The sequence below is a fragment of the Serinus canaria genome, chromosome 3 (genome assembly GCF_022539315.1).
Source record: "Serinus canaria isolate serCan28SL12 chromosome 3, serCan2020, whole genome shotgun sequence".
NCBI lineage: Eukaryota > Metazoa > Chordata > Aves > Passeriformes > Fringillidae > Serinus > Serinus canaria.
In genome coordinates this window covers 3,772,776-3,790,204 of record NC_066316.1, presented here as the reverse complement: position 1 = coordinate 3,790,204, position 17,429 = coordinate 3,772,776, and the positions used below count along the sequence as shown (strand labels likewise).

The 17,429-nt window shown below is 46.2% G+C and overlaps 1 protein-coding gene across 3 annotated transcripts in view; it reads left to right on the top strand.

The window, feature by feature from the left end:
* CCDC85A (coiled-coil domain containing 85A) overlaps nt 1-11,717 on the top strand; it is a 67,027-nt gene extending 55,310 nt beyond the window's left edge. For 2 of the 3 annotated variants that reach the window (XM_018918089.3, XM_018918088.3), the window contains one exon: nt 9,726-11,717. In XM_018918089.3, the coding sequence (XP_018773634.1) occupies nt 9,726-9,775 (50 nt within the window). In that variant the 3' untranslated portion in view covers nt 9,776-11,717. Of the gene's footprint in view, nt 1-4,217; nt 4,338-9,725 lie in introns of all 3 variants that reach the window. The other variant, XM_009093714.4, reaches the window with a different exon arrangement.
* Nucleotides 11,718-17,429: the final 5,712 nt, after the last annotated feature.

Sequence of the window (17,429 nt, the reverse complement as noted above, 5' to 3'; positions counted from 1 at the left end):
CTTTTTTCCAGTTGTAACTCTAAAAGTCTGGAATTACTTTGTCCTCAGGATTTTCTAGTAGACTCTACAGAATCTTCTAGATTTTACATGTGTGGCCTCCAAGATTTGGAACTGCCACAGCCCAGAACATTTTTCTCTTGCCTGCTCATTATCAAAACAGGTTTCTGAAGGGCCTGCTGGAGATGGCTGTTTCTGAGGGGGTGAAGCCAGCAATCGTTTTGGCCACTCAAAAATCTGAGTGTGCCTCCAACCCACTGTGAGAGTGTGGGGATTTTGGCAGCAGGTTCCTGCTGAGGTCTTTGAGGACAGGTGAAAAAGTGCAGTGTTTGAAGATTACGTATTTTAATTGACAGGAATGTTCCCTAAAAAAATGTCACTGTTTTCTTGAGTGTGTTATTAATCCAGCAGAGCAACATGCTGCAGTTATTGCTTTCTGCTTTTCCTTTCTCCTGCCTGTTTGAAACAAGCTGACAACACAGTCTGTGTTTGCTTTGAGCTGTACAGGGAAATTGAGGGCTGAGGAAATCAGGAAAAAAGCTTTGAAAATCAGGTAGTGATTGAACTGGTGTGGCAGCTACCCAGCAGGAAGGATCTGTTCCCAGTAAACCACTTGCCTCTGGGAGAAGAAGCTGCTGCACAATGAGGTAGGGCTTGGATGGTAAGTGAACAGAGCAGTGCCCAGCAGGCAGGAAACTCCTGCTCTCTTGGAAGCTTTGATGAGGTGACTGTGAGTGTCCTGGGGGCAGCCATGGACTCCTGTTCCCTTCCTGCCTCTCCCTGCGTGCCAGGCCCCTCTGGAGGGGCTGGCACATGGACTGAGCTGGACACTGGGCTGGGCACTACAGTGGCTTTCATTCATGACTGTCCTTTTCAATAATACAGACTGAAAAAATGAAGCTTTCTACTGACTTAAGTAGAAAAGCTCATGATTAATTCTCTCCATCACAAAATATCCTGTTTTACATTGGGGTCTTTATTCTGACCCTGACCAGGGTACAGTGCAGGGTTTGTGGAAAATGGCCTGAGTAGTAACATTTTGCAGTTAGTGTGAGTGAAATGCTAAATTTCCATTCATCTGGGCCTTTTGTTAGGTGATATTACAGGGCTGAGTCAGATTTCCTGCTCTTTCAATTCACTAGAGTCACGTTTTGGCATTGAATGTTTTGTAGATTTTCTTCTAACAGCAAATGGATCTGTGCATTCAGGGATCCTGATCCTTGTGGGAAGCCATGCACAGGAGGTAGTGTGGGCTTTACCTGCTCTCTGCAGTGGGATGACCTGCATACAGATCCCTGTGGGCTCAGAAGGGGCCATGTGCACACTGCTGTGCTTGGGCACAGGGGCTGGCCAGGACCAGCAGGGCTGCTTGTGTGGAATGAGCAAAAAAGTCAATTATTTCTCAGGTGCTGATGTTGTACAGCACTGTTTGTTCACAGTTACTCCAGATTTTAAAGTTTATAGAGTTTTCAGCTCTTCAGAGCTATGACTTCATCCCTCCTGTCTGATTTGGATCCACTTTCACAGTTTGTTACTGGAAAGATCTGTCACAGGGATTATGCTTCCAGTGGCTCAGTGCAGGTGCTGTGTGCAGCTAGGGAGGAGGAGGAGGAGGAGGAAGGGAGCAGATTTCTCTTCCCATCCTCGAGGTCCTGCTCAGGATCCAGTTGTACTCAGGGCTGGGCAGTGACAGGCCTCAGTGCAAGGACACCAAGGGCAGGTTTTGGTGGAAGGTGAGACGTGTCCATGCTCCCCCTGGGAGGCAGCAGCTGTGCCAGAGGCTCTGCAGACCTCAGTTCCTTGTCCCCCAAGGCCCCATGCTTTGGCCAAGTGCCTTTTCCTCCTGCTTGGCTTCCCTGCTTCAGGAACTCCTGACAGCAGTGCTGGAGTGCTCCAGCTCACAGGGGCCATGCTCAGGCTGGGCATCCCCATCACCCCTGGAAAAAGCTTCCTCCAATGGAGGCAGAAGCTTTACTGCCTCAGTGGAGTGGCCTCACCTGACATGAGAAATCCCTGAGCTGGGGAAGGACCTTCAGGGCTGCAAAATCTGCCTTACTTCTTAAAGAAAACTCATGTCTCTTATCAAGGACAGAGGGAGGAAGGAGAAGATGTCCACAGGGGAAATAGTAATTTTCAGCCTCCTACCAATATGTGCTGGTTGCTTGAAGCATTGTGTTCACAAGTTTCTCTCTCTCATGAAAGGAGACAAAAATGTGCTGCATATGGCAGGGAAGAGGTTGTGGAACACAACTGCCTGGAGGAAGCCTTGAACTCTGAGAGCAGCACCACTTGCAGGAGCTTTGGGTTCTGTACTCATTTTCTCTGCATTTTAATGGCAATATTTCTATTTTCATTCAAAACTGGCCAAAATCTTTGCTGCCTCTGGAGTCTGTAAAGAAACAGAATACTTTTACTGGTAAAAGCCCCAAAGCTGACAGACTGAATTTATCCTAACACAGACTTGTTACGATCTGCTTTATTACCCCTTTTCCTTCCACTTTCATTTCCTTTCTCCAAGTACAGCATTAAGTCTGGCCAGTCTCTAACAGATCTATGAATCCTTCCCAAAGCAAAGTAAGTCCTAAAACCCCTCCATGGAGGGTTGCAGGATGCTGCCCTGCACAGCCCTGAGTGTGTGCTGCTGCTGTCAGCCTGGTTCTCAGCTCCCTTAGTGCCCACTCTAATGGATGACATGGATCCTGTGCTTGGCAGGAGGACAAGTTTGTCTATGAAATGAGGTTTCAGATTCAGGCTTAATGTACCTTTTCTGTGGCTTTAGCATATGCAGCATTCTAGGGGTTAGTGGTTTTTAAGGATATTTAATTTTTTTAAGGTTTTTTAGAAAATATGTAAGGTCCAGTCCAGATGACTGTGGGGGTGGAGTTGATGTGTTGGGTGGCTGGGAGGGTTCTCTCTGCCCCTTGGTACTGCTCTGAGCCTGCACTGTTGCTTACAGTGACCTTAGCATATCCCAAGAGCATTAGGAACTTGCTTAGGACTGGGTTACTTTCCAATGGATTTTCAGGCAGACTGGATCTGTGAAGTTCAGCCTCGTGTCTTTGCTCTGTGCCCTTTTGCTCCCACACCCACCTTCATCTTTTCCTACTGTTTAGAGTAGAGACAGACCCCCCCAAAAGCTCTGCCCTGTGCTCTGTGCTTGCTCAGCAGGGCAAATGGCTGCACAGGGGGCACTGATCCTCATCACAGGCTCTTTCCACTGTCATTATTTTCCCTTCAGAAACGCATTTCCCACACACTCCAGCAGGAATTACTGCTACATTATTTCTTAATGTTTCCTATGGTGTTTGTTACTCTTTTAAGGGAGAAAATTTCCATCCCTCGGTCTTTGAAACGTTTTGCTTCTTTGTATTTCTGTTTTTGTTTTTTTTTTTTACCCCAAAGTTCTGTGTGAGGAATGAAAGGGAGGAGCAGGGCGGGCTGGGAGCAGCTCGGGAGCGGGGCTGGGGCGGGCCCTGCGGCTGCAGCGCTCCCACTGCTGCCCACGGATGCAGCAGGGGTATTTTTAGCACTCCTCCAGAGCTGCCTGCTTGCTCAGGTTACCTCTCTCCAGGAGATGCTTTACATCCTGCAAAGTTGGAGCTGACTGGGCTGCAAGAGCTTAGGCAGCTTGCATTTTTTTTAGCAGTGTCCTGAAGAGCCCTTCCAGGTGTCCACTGGGAGGAAAAAGCCTCCAAGGTTGTCACTGCTGGGGACAAGTTGACATCTCTCAGGCCAAGGGGGCCTTGCCTGGAGGAGCTGGAGGCAGGGAAGGAAGGAGCTGGCAGCCTGGAGCTCCTGACTCCTTCCCTGGTCAGCTCATGTTGCAAACCCCTCAGCAACGTTCCAAAATACGAGTTCTGTTGGGGGAACAACCTCCAGAATCACAGAGATAAAATTAGACCTTCTAAAAACCTTACACTGAGGTTGAAATTATCTCTCAAAACTTTGTAGCACTTCTGTGAGGCGATGTACACACATAAGAAATTCTGTTACTATGTTCTGATTTTCCAGGGCCACAGCTTTTGGGTGACACCGAGCAGTGCCACCCACGCTGCCTCAATGGCCCTTGGTTACTGTGGCACGGAAAGAGGGGGGCTTTGGAGTAACACACACCTTCAGCACTTCTCAGCCTTTTGCAAAAGAGCAATAAATGACTGACATCTGTTGTAATCAGTGACCAAGCCTTTTGTGTATTAAAGAGTGTTTAATTTTTTGCGAAGGATGCCATTAGGATGCCAGGAGGGGCGGAGGGGAGTCACTGCTCTGCAAACGAGCCAGCCAACGTCACTGGACATGGCTCAGCCTCTCAGCAGTCTGACTCAGTGGTAAATGCTCTGAAGGTAACGCTGCTCCTCTGGTACAGTCCATGCAAAACGTCCTGTCTGTCCCTCAACACGTGTGTATTGTCCTGGCAACATCCCCGTGGGCACCACCGGGATGTTACTGTCATGAGTGGGGTTGTTTTTGTTTGTCACTCATTGCATCTGTGGACTGTGTGTTTCCTGGGCAGGGTCCAGCCCTCTCAGCCATGTTGATTCCAGCTGTAGCTGCTCTCCATGTTACATTTGTAGTTTTTCTTTGAGGCTGGAAGTGGTGCTTTGCTGAATAAGACAGTCTTTCATTGTTTCATGTTTGTGCTCCAGTGGAATACAGGGGATTCCTGTAACCTGTGCAGGGAGAAAGACTTTAATGCAGAGATAAAGCCAAGGCACACAGTATATTTGTGATAAAAATAGCAAAGACCACGATCCCAAGGTCAGCGTTGAAACTCCCTTGGGAACAGATGTGTTTTACCCTGAAGTCAGGGCTGGATTGCAAAGGCGTGTGTGGCATTGATACACAGCAGTTGATACAAGTAATCAGAGGGATAAAGTTTCAAGTTCTCCCTTCTGTCAGCAGTATAACTGTTGCAATTAAAGAAACTTAGAAAGTGTTAAAGATGTCCAAGGTTTGTGGGATGGCATGACACAAGTGGCTGAGTTTACTGTCCCACTGCAGCAAAGGCACCAGTGGTGTCTGTGTTCATCTGAAAGGAAATTAAACTGAGGGAGAGCTGAGCAGAGTGAGGACTGTGTATTCCTCTCTCCCAGTGCTGGCTCAGTCGTGGTTGTCTGGGGCTTTGGGCACCTCTTCTCTCCTGTGCTTCACTCATTTCTAACCTGCCTTTGGTTATTTGGGTGGTATTCCCCACCTATGCAGATGTTGCAGGGACATACTTGGATGGGGAGGTTTGTCCTCTTTCTGGAAGGGGCTTCTGCAGACATTTGCTCTGGTTTTGAGCTCAGCAGTGCTGTTGATTTACCTGGACATCCGAGTTCCTGCACAGGGTGATTGTACCCCTCGGGCCGGGTGACGTTGGCTTCACCTTGGTGGAGCCTGAGGAAATGGGTTTCTGCAAGTGAACGAGCACAAATGACAGCAGTCAGGTCCCTTCCTGTAACACAGCCCCGGGCACAGCAGCGCTGCCCTGCAGCCACCTCGCCTGTTCTGCTGGCATCCCGAGGGGAGAGGCAGCAGGGGGTGCCCCAGCCCCTCTGCTGGTGCCCTCACTGGCACGTCCCTGCCAGCAGCACTCTGCCCAGGAAGGCACCGTTCTCACCCTTGGAAAACGCTCCCAACTCCCGAGGAGTGCCTGGTTCACAGTGCTCCAGGTCCTCTCTGCATCTTCCATGTATTTCACCTGCTGCTGCCTAGAAAATAAAGCTATGCTGGGTAATTTTGTCGAGAGATCATGTGTCATTATGGAAAAAAGCCTTTTGTAGTTCTCTTAAAATCCCCCTTGGCAAAGGCTCTTCCCTGAAGAGAGCATTTAACAAGGTGCTTTTGACAACCTGTAATAACAGCTGGTCTGTGTAAGTGAAATATTGGAACAACAGCTGATGCTTTGCTTGCTGAAATGGATTGATAAGAAATACACAGAGTTGAGTTCAATATGATGTGAAAGCTGAGCTTTAAGTTCACTAGGAGGTACTGTAGCAATTGATATAAATGAAGTGTTGTGTCCAAATGGAGAGTGAGCTGTCAGCTCACAGACTGCACGACTTCCCCATCCCCAGTCAGGGAGCAGACCCTGCTGTTTCCCAGGGTGGACAACTGGTTTTGGTCCCTCCTTTCTGGGGAATGCACACTCTGCAGGATCAGGTGCAGGAGGAAGAACCAGCCAGCACCAAGAACCTGCTTTTCTGTACTAATTTGGCAACCCAGAATTCCTGCAACAAAGAAATAGTCTCTGTTATAAAACCTCATTGTTAGTGCAACCACTTGAGCAGAGCAAGAAACCTAAAGAGCAGGAATGTGTTTTAAAGGGACATTCCCATTAGAAAACAGAGGAGAGAGTTGTTAAAATACTGCTGTTGTCTTCCTGGCTTTGAAAAAAATATTTAAACAATTGCCTGGACTCTCCTTCTCAGAGGAAGTGGGGAACAGGAGCAGAGCTTTGGCTTGCAGGTGGTTGGCTGAGGCTCTTCCATGACCTGCTGGAAGAAGAAGTTGTCCCATGTGTGTCCCCATGCCTGGGCCACTTGTATCTGACCAAACTGCCTGTGGTGCTCCCCACAGACTTGCTTTGCACTGAGACAGCTGGGAAAATGTGCAGGGTAAGTCAGAGGTGTTTAATTTTACATTCCATATTGAGCCTGGAAGCACCTGAAGATGCAGAGTAATCTTTGTTTAAATGCTGACAGTACGGCCTTGAAGATTTTATATGGAAATTAAGTCAATTACTGTTTCTGTAATGCAATTACTGTTTCATTAGGAACACTGTAGTGTTAACATGTGGGTTAGTATTGATCAGAAAAATCTATGTCTATAATATATCTGGGATAAAGCACTCTGTGACTCAGCTGACCTGAATTTATCCTTCATAACTTGGCGAGTGTGATGAAGCCTGACAGCCTCAGTTTCCCCACCTGAACAATGGCCCTTTTGTATTTTCCTGCCTGTGGTATTCCTTCCCAATTTATGGATAAAACCCCAGTTTGTAAGTTATACATATTTAATAGTAATCCATAAAAATTCTTGTGATGTAAGTAATGTCACTTCCAAAATGCTCAATATGACATTATCACTTCCTTTCTGTAAATCTCAAATATATACTTGTATCCCACCTTGTCCCTTTGTTCCCCAGCCATTCAAAGCTCTGCTGCTGGCACTGAAATGCTCCCTTTGACTCTTATAATCTGTGCCTGATTTGACTATTGATATATTATTATACTTTTTAAATAGTTGGTTATTTCCTTTCTGGTTTTGTCTTCTCTTACACCCACCCAGTCCACATTAAAAGCAAAGGGGATTTGTGATGAACTAATTATAATGTTTCTTTTCTTTTGCATTCTCCTTGCAGTTCCTGCCAGGCTGTAACTCAGTGTTTAGCTGCAGCCTGATGCACTGTGGGTGTTTCACAGGAAACATTTGCCATGGCATCATTTTGCCTGTGAAAACAGTGGAACGATGACAAGTTTCACTTTGAGCTCCAGAATTTTGAAGCGTGGTGTTGACTGGTACCAAAATGCAATCTGGTACCAAAATATTGCAAAGTGCAAATGTGGATGTGTAATTCATGCTGTAGGAATTTTGTGGTGGTGTATGATAGTGCTGCTATTTTATTAAGATCACAGAGGTGGGAATTCTCTCCTCAGGATGTGCAAATGGAATTGGTGCCTCCTCATCAATGAGGTTTTTGGGAATGGTTTTGCTTTGCATTTATAAGCTTGTAGTGCCTTTTGAGAATGTAGCCACATGTGGCAGCAGCTTTGGAGGTATTTCATGGTGTATTAGAGAGCATGGGGGTAATTCCAAAGCACAGGAATGTCTGGAGGGGTGTTATTCCTGATTTTTCTCAGGTTACTGGGAAGTTTTGTTTGCAATTCACTTGGGAAGGGAGGCCAAGGGAAGGTGGGATACACCAGCTGGGATTAGAGGTGTAGCTGGGCAGGAAGGCTCAGGGAGCTGAGAATTTCAGGGATATTTCCTGCTGCTCATGGAGTCCCACAGGGCTGGAATGCTGCTGCAGATGTAATGGCTCTCACCTGCAGTTGGGTGCAGGTTCCTGCCTGGATTCCAGGAGCATTCCTGCATCCTGGCACTCTGCTGTGTTAGAAGTAAGCTGAAAGGGAATCTCCATGGCTTCATCATGAGCCTCACAGCTGTCCTTTAGCTGAGGTTTCTGCTGAAATTTGGAATTATTTTGAGTGACATTTTGACCCAAATTTGTCACTTGGGCTGAGGACAGGGGCTCTCTTGTATGGGTTTGTCCCTTCCTAGCAATCAGGGGTCACTCATTCAGCTGGGACAAGGGACTTTAGGAAGAGTCACCCCCTGGTTTATTACTGTATCAGCATTAGCTGCATGGTAAATATTGTCTTAATATTTATTGAGAAGAAAAATTGTTGAAAGTCGTGGGTAGGTGCAGTGTGCCTTCTCACAAAAGCTGTCCAGGAGATCTTCCTCTTTGCTAGTATTAAATTAGGAAAATCAGGAACCAGAGGTTGGAAAGAGCTGTGCCACACACACCCAGTTTGGGAGGTGTCACTGAGTCCCCATTTTTCATGCCCAACCACTGGAATTGAAGACAGTTCCCTTTAAAGACTTGTCTTTGTTTGGCTCTGTACTTTAGCACTGTAGCCAGGTTGCTTCCAGTCTAAAATATTTCTGGTTTTCATGCTTACACTCAGGTTTTCTTCAGCTAAGGCTCAGAGAAACTAGGTTATTTTCCCATCTCTTGCACAGAATCACAGTAGGACCTTGGGTTTGTTCTGTCTATGCTCATCAGCTACAGGAACTACCTTTTCAGAATGTCAGCTTCCCAGGATCCAACTCCTTTGTTTTTATTCAGTGCCAGCTGATGCAGGCTGATGCTGGACTTTAGGCACATAAAATACAAATAATGAATGATGACAATGGAAAACAGCTTTTACCTTTCTTGACAGTCATATTGCTGTTGTCCTGGAGATTATTAGAGAGTGATTTAGTAGCAGTTACAAAAAAATAATCTGAAATTGTGATACAATTGATAGGAATCACCATTCTTGTCTCTAGTGGTCTCTGAGAGGCCTGGGGGCATAACACAAGCTACTGTTCTTGTGCTCCTATTCCATCAGCCTTTCTATAAATCAATATAAAATACTTCCCTGAATGTTGGGGGTATCACTTCCCTGCCTTTTTAATTCCAGCATTGTAACATGAGTGTTAAGCAGAGTGTAGCACAGTGAGTGCAGGAACAATTCCTCTGACCCCAAGGAAGAGCTAGTGGAGTAAACACTTCTAATGCCTTGCCTGATTTTAAGAGAACAAGTAAACCCTTGGAAGTAGAGAACTGCTCTGTGGTTCTTAAACTGGAGACGTTTAGACACCTCTGGATGGATCTTTGTGCTTCTGAATCCCATTCTGCAAGAGATGTGGTTGGGGAAATTGTTGGACAGAGTTTCTGTTGAGACCTGCAAACACCCTCAGTCTTGTGTGTGGAGTGTAAAGTATCCCAGTGATGCACGTGCCAGTTCATGTGTCCCTGTTTTTAGTCTTTTTTACCTGGCAGCATGTGCTTTCTGTGCTCAGAAGCAATGTTGTGTCCTTGAGTGACAGTCTCTGCTCCTGCTGTGTGTCCCTGCCCTGTGTCCCAGCTGTGCTGCATGGTGTGTGAGCCGAGCTGTGGCATTCCAGATGCATGTCCACAGGAACAGCAGCGCTCCTTTGCTGGGAATAACGAGCTCTCTTTCCATCCCTCCCTCTAGGTTGTGTGGAGGAAACTTGGAGATGCTGCAGGGTCGTGCCCTGGAATTAGACAACACTTGTCAGGAAATCAGTACAAAGGACCCATGTAAGAGGCCCTGAGCACATCCTCTCTCTGAAGAGCACAGCCTGAACTGCCCAGGAGAGGGGAAGCACCGCCTGTGTCCGCCGCAATTCCCAGCTGACCATGGGGGTCTGCACTGCAAGACACTGCTGGAAAAGGAGGACATTCTGCACAGGGGTCTGGCAGGGAGCTGTGTGGCAGTGTCCCCCAATCCTGCTGTTCCAATAGCCCAGCTAATGAAGCTCTGCACCCTCACTGCAACACTCCACCCGTAGAAGCACTGAGGTATTGCTCTCCTAACCAAAACGTATTTGGGATTCTGCAGGCGTTACGCAAAATAAGTTTTATTTTGGTTAGTTACAGTGAATCTCTGATAGGTCTGAACGAGTTTTCCACTGGATTTAAGAGAGGTTTCTCAGCAGACTGGAGAGACACTGATAAACTGTGCCTTTGGTCTCCGCAGGTTTGAGGAAGTCGCTTCTTAGTAACTCACACTTCAGTCTGTAAAGGATCCGTTAATGGTGCTTAGGCAATTTCCAGGTGATTTTTTTGCTTTGGTAGAATACCTGCCTTTGGAGGTGCTAAAAGACCATAAAGTCCTAACCAGCCGGTAGTGTAGCATAACTACAGTACTTGTAGTGATCCACAATTTCTTTCTAAGTGAAAGTCAAGATAGCTTTCTTTTCGATTCGCTTTGATGCACATCTTTTGAAGAGGTGTAAGGTGTTTAATGAACGGCCCTCTAATGAACAGAATACTTAGGCATCGTTATTACAGGTTTCAAGTCAGGATTTCCATTAGAATTTATTTTGGAAATGATATTCCAATTGTCAGGATGCTAATTTCTACTGTTTAATTTAGAGACATGCTGGTTTGTTTAACAAGAGCCTACGAGGATCTAAAAGATTGCACTGCATTATAAAAAAAAGCTTTTCTTGCCACTGTAGCGTTCTTTCAGAGAAAAAGGTTTTATTATCCTCAGAGCATGCCTTTCATTAGTATGAGGCAGAAAGCTCTTGTTCAGATTGCCTGAGATTTGACCAGACGGCACCCTAGATGTGCTTAGTTTATTTTTATCTCTGTGTATGATCCTAGTTGTGTGTATTGAATTACAACGATAGATATTTTGTGTATATCTTAAAGCAATGATAGTTTCATGTATGAATGTGCAACAGGCTTGTGACTGAATGCTGTTGCTTAACTTTTTACCATAGCTGAGTATCAAAAAGACTAATAAAAATGAATTTAAAAAAATAGGAATGCAACAATTCCTGGGTTTCTGGTTTGTTCTTGGTTACTAAGATTTGAGCCAAAGTCAGAACCTCTGTTTTTCTGAGCTTGGACTGTATCCGTGGGCTATTTGCAGTGAAATGTAGCTCTGTTGCTGTACAATCTTTTGTTATATAGGAGTATGATGTAAATCTGCTATCTGTCTTCAGAAAAAGTGTGTTCATTTGCAGCAGTAATTCTGTTGGTTTCTGTTGTTATTTTCACTTGGTACCATTCAATGTAAGGCCTCTGATCCAGCGTTGCTTTCTTGGGAAAACTCCCGTCCACTGCTTCTCCTTGAGTTGGAAGTGCAGAATCCAGCTTTCTGTTTTGAACCATCGCCCTCCTGCGTGGTTTCTGCTATAACCCCCAGCCCAGCCAGCTATCTGTTCTCTTCCCAGGTTGTTTTCTGCCCTGTATTGTTTGCAGAGTTCAATTTCAATTGTTGTATTCCTATCTCTGTATGTATGAACAGCTGTAACCCCTGTACTTGTGCCTGCACTCTGGACGTGCAGGGGCCAAGCGAGGGACACTGGTCTTTTGACTCTACACTTGTGTAAATTTTGATACTGTATTAAAACTATTTTTTTACAGTTATGCATACGATGGGGTATCAAGTACTGTGTTCATCTTAGCAATGGTAATAAATTATAGAATCCCACCTTTGTTTGCTCTCCTTTACTGACTGAAGCTCTGAGCTGCTGGGGCTTACAGGCAGGAGCCACTGAAAATGCTTGGTTGAGAAATTAGTAGCACACTGTGCATTTTTCTTCATTTTCTTGCCAGGTGTCTTTAAAAAATCCCAGCAATGTGAAGTTGCTTCCCTGTTTTCTGTTCAACGAGGAATAGCTGTGGGTAATTGTGAAGGGGGGTTGTGACCAGGTGCAACTCGTTCAGTCCTCAGCTGTGCTGCGTTTGCAGCCCCAGGACAGGTGTGCTGCTTCTTTCTTCCTGCCCTCCTCACAGAGCAGTCTTGAGGTGTGGACAGAGGAATGTGGAGCTCCTGGAGTCTTCTTGTTCAGGTAAGGGTTGCTGGTGGGGCTGGCAGTGTCCTATAGTCTGTTGGTGGCCTCATGTGTCACCACATCCCTGTCCTAGGATGGGTTTATGTGGGCCAGGTGAAAGGACTGGCTCTTAGTGCAGAGCAGAAACCTTTCATTAAATTTTCTGGAGAAAGGAGATACTCAGTACAATCAATATCTTTGAGCTAATAAATCCCATGGGAACTCCTTAAAATGCACCTTCGTAAGAGGAGAAAGTGGGCAGCGTGTGGAGAAGGGGGTCAGTGCTCTTGGGAGAGTCTGTAGCCTGCTGAAATGCCTCTGTGCTAATGAATAAAAATTGCTGTAGTACTGGGGGACCTTCAGCTCCTCTGTCTTGCTCCCTGCCCCTGTCTTAAGCCTTTTTCAGTGAAATGCAGCTATGCCAAGCCTCGTGGACCCTTTGTACAATTGTTTTTAGCAGAACTCTGCTTTGGTTGAAGATGTTATTATGGGGCCTTTCCCAGGATCTGAGCTGAGCCTGAATGAGCTATAAATTCATTGTGCAAGTGAATTTTAAATAGCTCTTGTGTAGTGGATGTATGGAGTGGATTTTACCTTCTGTACTGCAGGAAAGCTGCTTTGCTGAAGGGTTAGAAGGTAAAGAATGGCACTTTGTTTTCAGCAAGTGACTGGTTTCAGTAGAGCCTGTTCCCCAAAGGCTGCAGTTGATGGACATGTTTATGAACGTGGCATGAAGCCAGAGTGCCCTTTGTAGTGTTTTGAGCAGAGCTAGCCCAAACAGCCTCTGTGGCCTGGGGACAGCGCCTGCCCCACTGCTCCTTTGTGCTACCCAAACCTCTCAAACACCAAATGCCCCCCAGGCTCTCTGTGTTGCCTCCCCAACAAATACCAGCCATGCCAGGGCACTGGTTTGTTTAATTCCCCAAATGGTTTTGTAGTAAGTCCCAGGGTGGTGTGAATTCTTTATACTGATCTCACCATTTTGATACAGAAGAAAATGATTCAGCCATTTTTTTTCTCCCCACTTTTAAGTGGAAAAAAAGTCTTGATGAGACTGTCTTTTATTTTGAGCAGAATGGGCCAGCAAATGCAGCTGCTGGGTAGGGAATGCCAAAATCTCTGTCTGTCTCCACACTTGTGTTTTCCAGGCTCAGGTGAAGCAGCCATGAATGTCCCCAAACCAGCACCAAACTGGTCATCCAAGGTAAGAACAGCTGACTTGAAAGCAGCTCTGCATTAATTCATCATGTAGCAAGAAGGGGTTTGCTGGGCTGATTTGTGGCTGTGGGACTTTCTAGCACATGAAGGAGAGGATTGGGAGGTGTTTGCCAGAACTGGCAACTCAGGTCTGACGTGTGCAGTACTGGGAGTGAGGGGGAAGGGGAACTGCCAAAGGAGGAATGGTCCTGCTTGGACTCACTCTTTTCTTCAAGAAACAGCTCCTTCCCCTCCTGCTTGGTGGCTCCAGGCTCCTCCTGTTTTGGTTTTTTTTTTTTAATCCCAGAAATAGCATGGCATGGTTGAGATTTTCAGTGTGTGGAAGGTCAGAGGAGGGGAAGGCTTAGCAAGACTATGTGGGATTGGTAGGAGTCAAGCAAAGCAGAGATGGTAGTGTGAAGGAAAATGAACTTTAGAATACTCTTACATAAATAAAAATATGACTGTTTTAGAAGCTTAAGATAACAGACCAGAGACAGAAACCTTACTTGAATCTTTCTTAACTGTGACAGCTCAGACAGTTTTGTGTGAGTAATTCTAAAATTGAGAAATATTGATGGGGATGATGGAAATAAGTAAAAGCACAGAGTCCTGTGATACTGATATGAGGGCTTTGCTGGAGGCTCTGGGGAGCTCCAGCCTAGGCCAAGCATTAGTGGCTCTCCTCATGCTACTGGCTTGTGGGGAAGCACCCCAGAGACTGTGTCACATGTTTCTGTCTGAAGCTGCTTCCTAAACACCTGGTTCACAAGGACCTGCCAAAATAATACTGAATTATTTAATAAGTTTGTTAGAATATGATAATTAGTCTCCTCTTGAATAAAAACTAGTTATAATGATCTCTTCAAAGCACTGGCTGTGGCCCTGAAGTTTGAAGTTTCTTTGGATTTTTTTTCCCCCCACTACTGTGTATAGGTTGAAATAGATTAAAAAAAATAATTTGTGAGGCTGCAGATTAAAAAAAAAATAAAGGGAAAAATAACACTGGGAGCCCATTGCCAGCTTCTGGAAAGCAAGAGTACAAAGGGATGGGGATGGGTTCCTGCCCTGCCAGGATCCAGGCTGCTGCAGGTGAATCCTGTGCTGGTTTAGGTGGGACAATTAATTTGCAATGAGCTCACCTGTGCGTGGCAAGCACTGAGGGAGGGAGAAGGTGGTTTAATCCTTTCACAGGTGACTTAAGTTTTCTCATCACTCTTGGTCAGTGCCAGGGGCTCAGGTTGGCTTGTGAGCAGTGGCATTCCCAGGCCTGACCACCTCCACTGTGGAGCAGGAGGGGTTTGATGGCATGTTTGGAGTTCTTTTCCAAGAAGCTTGGGAAGTGCCTGCTGTGACAGAGGGAGGGCCCTCCTGGCTCAGGCCAATGTGCTGAGCCCTGTAAAACCACAGCTTCACTCACAGCTTAAGTGTAAAGGTCAGAGTGAAAGGCAAATGTTCTCTTGGGTTTGGAGGTGGCCTTTCCACACAGGATCTAGTTTGTTGTCAGAGCGGTGGGATCGACCTGAACATCAGTCAATGGTGTGGGGCTGCTCTGTTTTCACAGGCATTGGGCTTCATAAGAGAGGAAATACACAGTCTGAAAATACAGTTTTTTCCTCCCCCTGCTGAAGGGGAAGTCTCCACAGACTGCTGCAGGCTCCCATTTAGGAAGGCCCAGAGCCCACCCTACCCAACCTTGAGAATCCCAGGAAAAGCATACCATGAAAGATGGGAATGTTTCCATGGGAACCGTTCCTCTACTCCTGGTAATAAACCAGACCTATAACACCAGTGACAACAGGTCCCAGTTTCTGCACCAAACTACAAACAGTGAATGCTACAAAGGGAGCTGGTAAAGAGCAGAAGTGTAAATCAACAGAAGTGCCAAATTAGCTACATGAATGCCTCTCTGTGAGAAAGCACAAGCAGATGAACAAAGCCCTTGGGGAAAAAAAGATCATTTTAATTACAGCACATCCAGCCAACATAAACCCCTTGGATTGTGTGAAATCAGGTTTGTTCCTCTGATCCACAGCAGGAAACCCTGTAGCAGATCAAAAATGTTCAGGGAGGCTGTCCTGCTAATTGCTGCTCCTAGCTGAGCCAAAGCAAACTATTTAGACAAGGGAGAGAATTCACTTTTTATTTAGAATTAATTATGAAATAGCACATCTTGATGGGCTTCACAATTACACTACGTTTCCTGGGGAAAAAAAAAAAGTAGTTCTAATCCTGTGAAATAATTGGAGAATTAACCCATTGCTTCAGGCTGGAGCCCAACATGTGCATACAATTAGGTGCAGGATCAGTGATGTCATGAATAAGGCCTTTTCTTCAATCACAACAAATTATGAAACTCAGTTTAAAGCCTTCCTTACAAGCATTCTTGTATGCTCTGATGTTAAAACTTTGGGGTTTTGGGTTTGGTTGTTTGTTTTTTTCCTTCCTTTCTGGCATGATTTTCACGCTTCCTTTCGGTTTTTATTTTTAAGCCTGTTGTGGCCCTTTTGCAGCATCTCTTTGGCTTCTCACTAGAGATTTCAGAGTTTTGTGCTGAGCATTTTGGGGGTTGGATGTATTGCTTGGGTACTCTTACTTTATGCTGCTAAACGTGAACTGGAAGTTTCATTTTCCTCCTGTGCCATTCCAGCACGTGTGGGCTGTCTTGGAGTTGGTTATCTGCATGTGTAGCCATGGACAAACAGAGCCAAAGAGGCAGGAAAGAAGTTGTGTTGGTACCCTGACAGAATGGAAAGTGCAGTAATATCCATGCAGAGCATCCATAATCCATATGTGCTTAAGTAATAACTTGACTGTGTCCAGGAGAATGTTTCTGTGAGTGCTGATGGAAAACTGAGCTGGATGGGAAGGCAAGTGTGTGCCAGCAGAGAGCAATGAATGTGCTGCTCTAAAGGCACTTCGGAGGCATTTTCAGGTGTAAAAATGAGCAGTTGGTTTAAAAAATGCAAATAAATGAAAAATGGATAACTTGAAGCTTTCCCAGCTGCTTTCCCTCGGCACTTTTGAAGCTGCCTTCTCTTTTCTCAGAGAATAGTTCCATGTGTCAGCCAGCTTGACTTTTCCCCTGCCTTAGCAGGAAAAAGGAACAATGGAGAGAAGAGGCAGCCAGTGATCAGTGCCCTTATCAGGCTGATGCTGATAAGGTTTTATCTTGGATCTTGATTAATTCATTGATGCTGAGGTCTCAGTTGGAAATGTGCTCGCCTGGTTGAGGAAAATACCCAGGGCTTGGTCCTGCCGCGTCCCAGGATCCACTTGCTGGGATCATGGCAGGCGTTGCAGGGGGTGTTTCTGTCCCCTCAGCTCCCCGGAGCTGGTGTTGACAGTGGGCTTTTCACATGATGCCGCCGGGACAGCGGGAATTGGCGGGAGCAGCGCCTCCCTCTCACAGCCCCTCAGAGCCCTTCCCGCCTCATCTCCCCTCACAGCTCCCATCCTCTCTCCTCTCTCCCCCTCACAGCCCTTCTCTTCCCCCTCACAGCCCCATTCTTCCCTCATAACTACTCCTGTCTCCTCAGGAGACAGCCCCATTTTCCCCTCAATGGCCTCGTTTATCTCGTAGCTCCCCCCTTGCTCCTCACAACTCCTCTCTCTCCCCTCACAGCGCCATCACCCCTCACAACTACCCTCGCTCCCCTCACAGTGCCATTCTCCCCTCATAACTCCTCTCTCTCTCTCTGTCTCTTTCCTCACAGCTCAGTTTTTCCCTCATGGCCCCATTCTCCCCTCACGGCCCCATTCTCCCCTCACAGCCCCATCTCTGCCATCTCCCCTCACAATTCTCTCCCCTCATGATCCCGTTCTCCCCTCACAATTCCCCTCTCTCCCCTCACAGCTCCGTCTCCGCCATCTTCCCTCCGTTCTCCCCTCACAGGACCGCGCCTTCACCCCCAGCACAGGTACTTGCTATAAATACAGAAAATACTGGTCTGGGAGAGTCTGGATGGAAAAAAAAAAAAAAAAAAAAAAGGTGGAATTTGGAGATTTCCAGTCCTTTGTGACATAGAGGGAGAGAGCTTTTCTTGGGCTGGGCTGGAATCTACATAAATAAATTTTGCCTCCACCTATGCCTGTGGGTAACTCAGGAGCTGTTGATGTCACAGACTGAGGAAAACTCTCTGAATGCTTGTTATTAAAAAAATGGGTTCTAA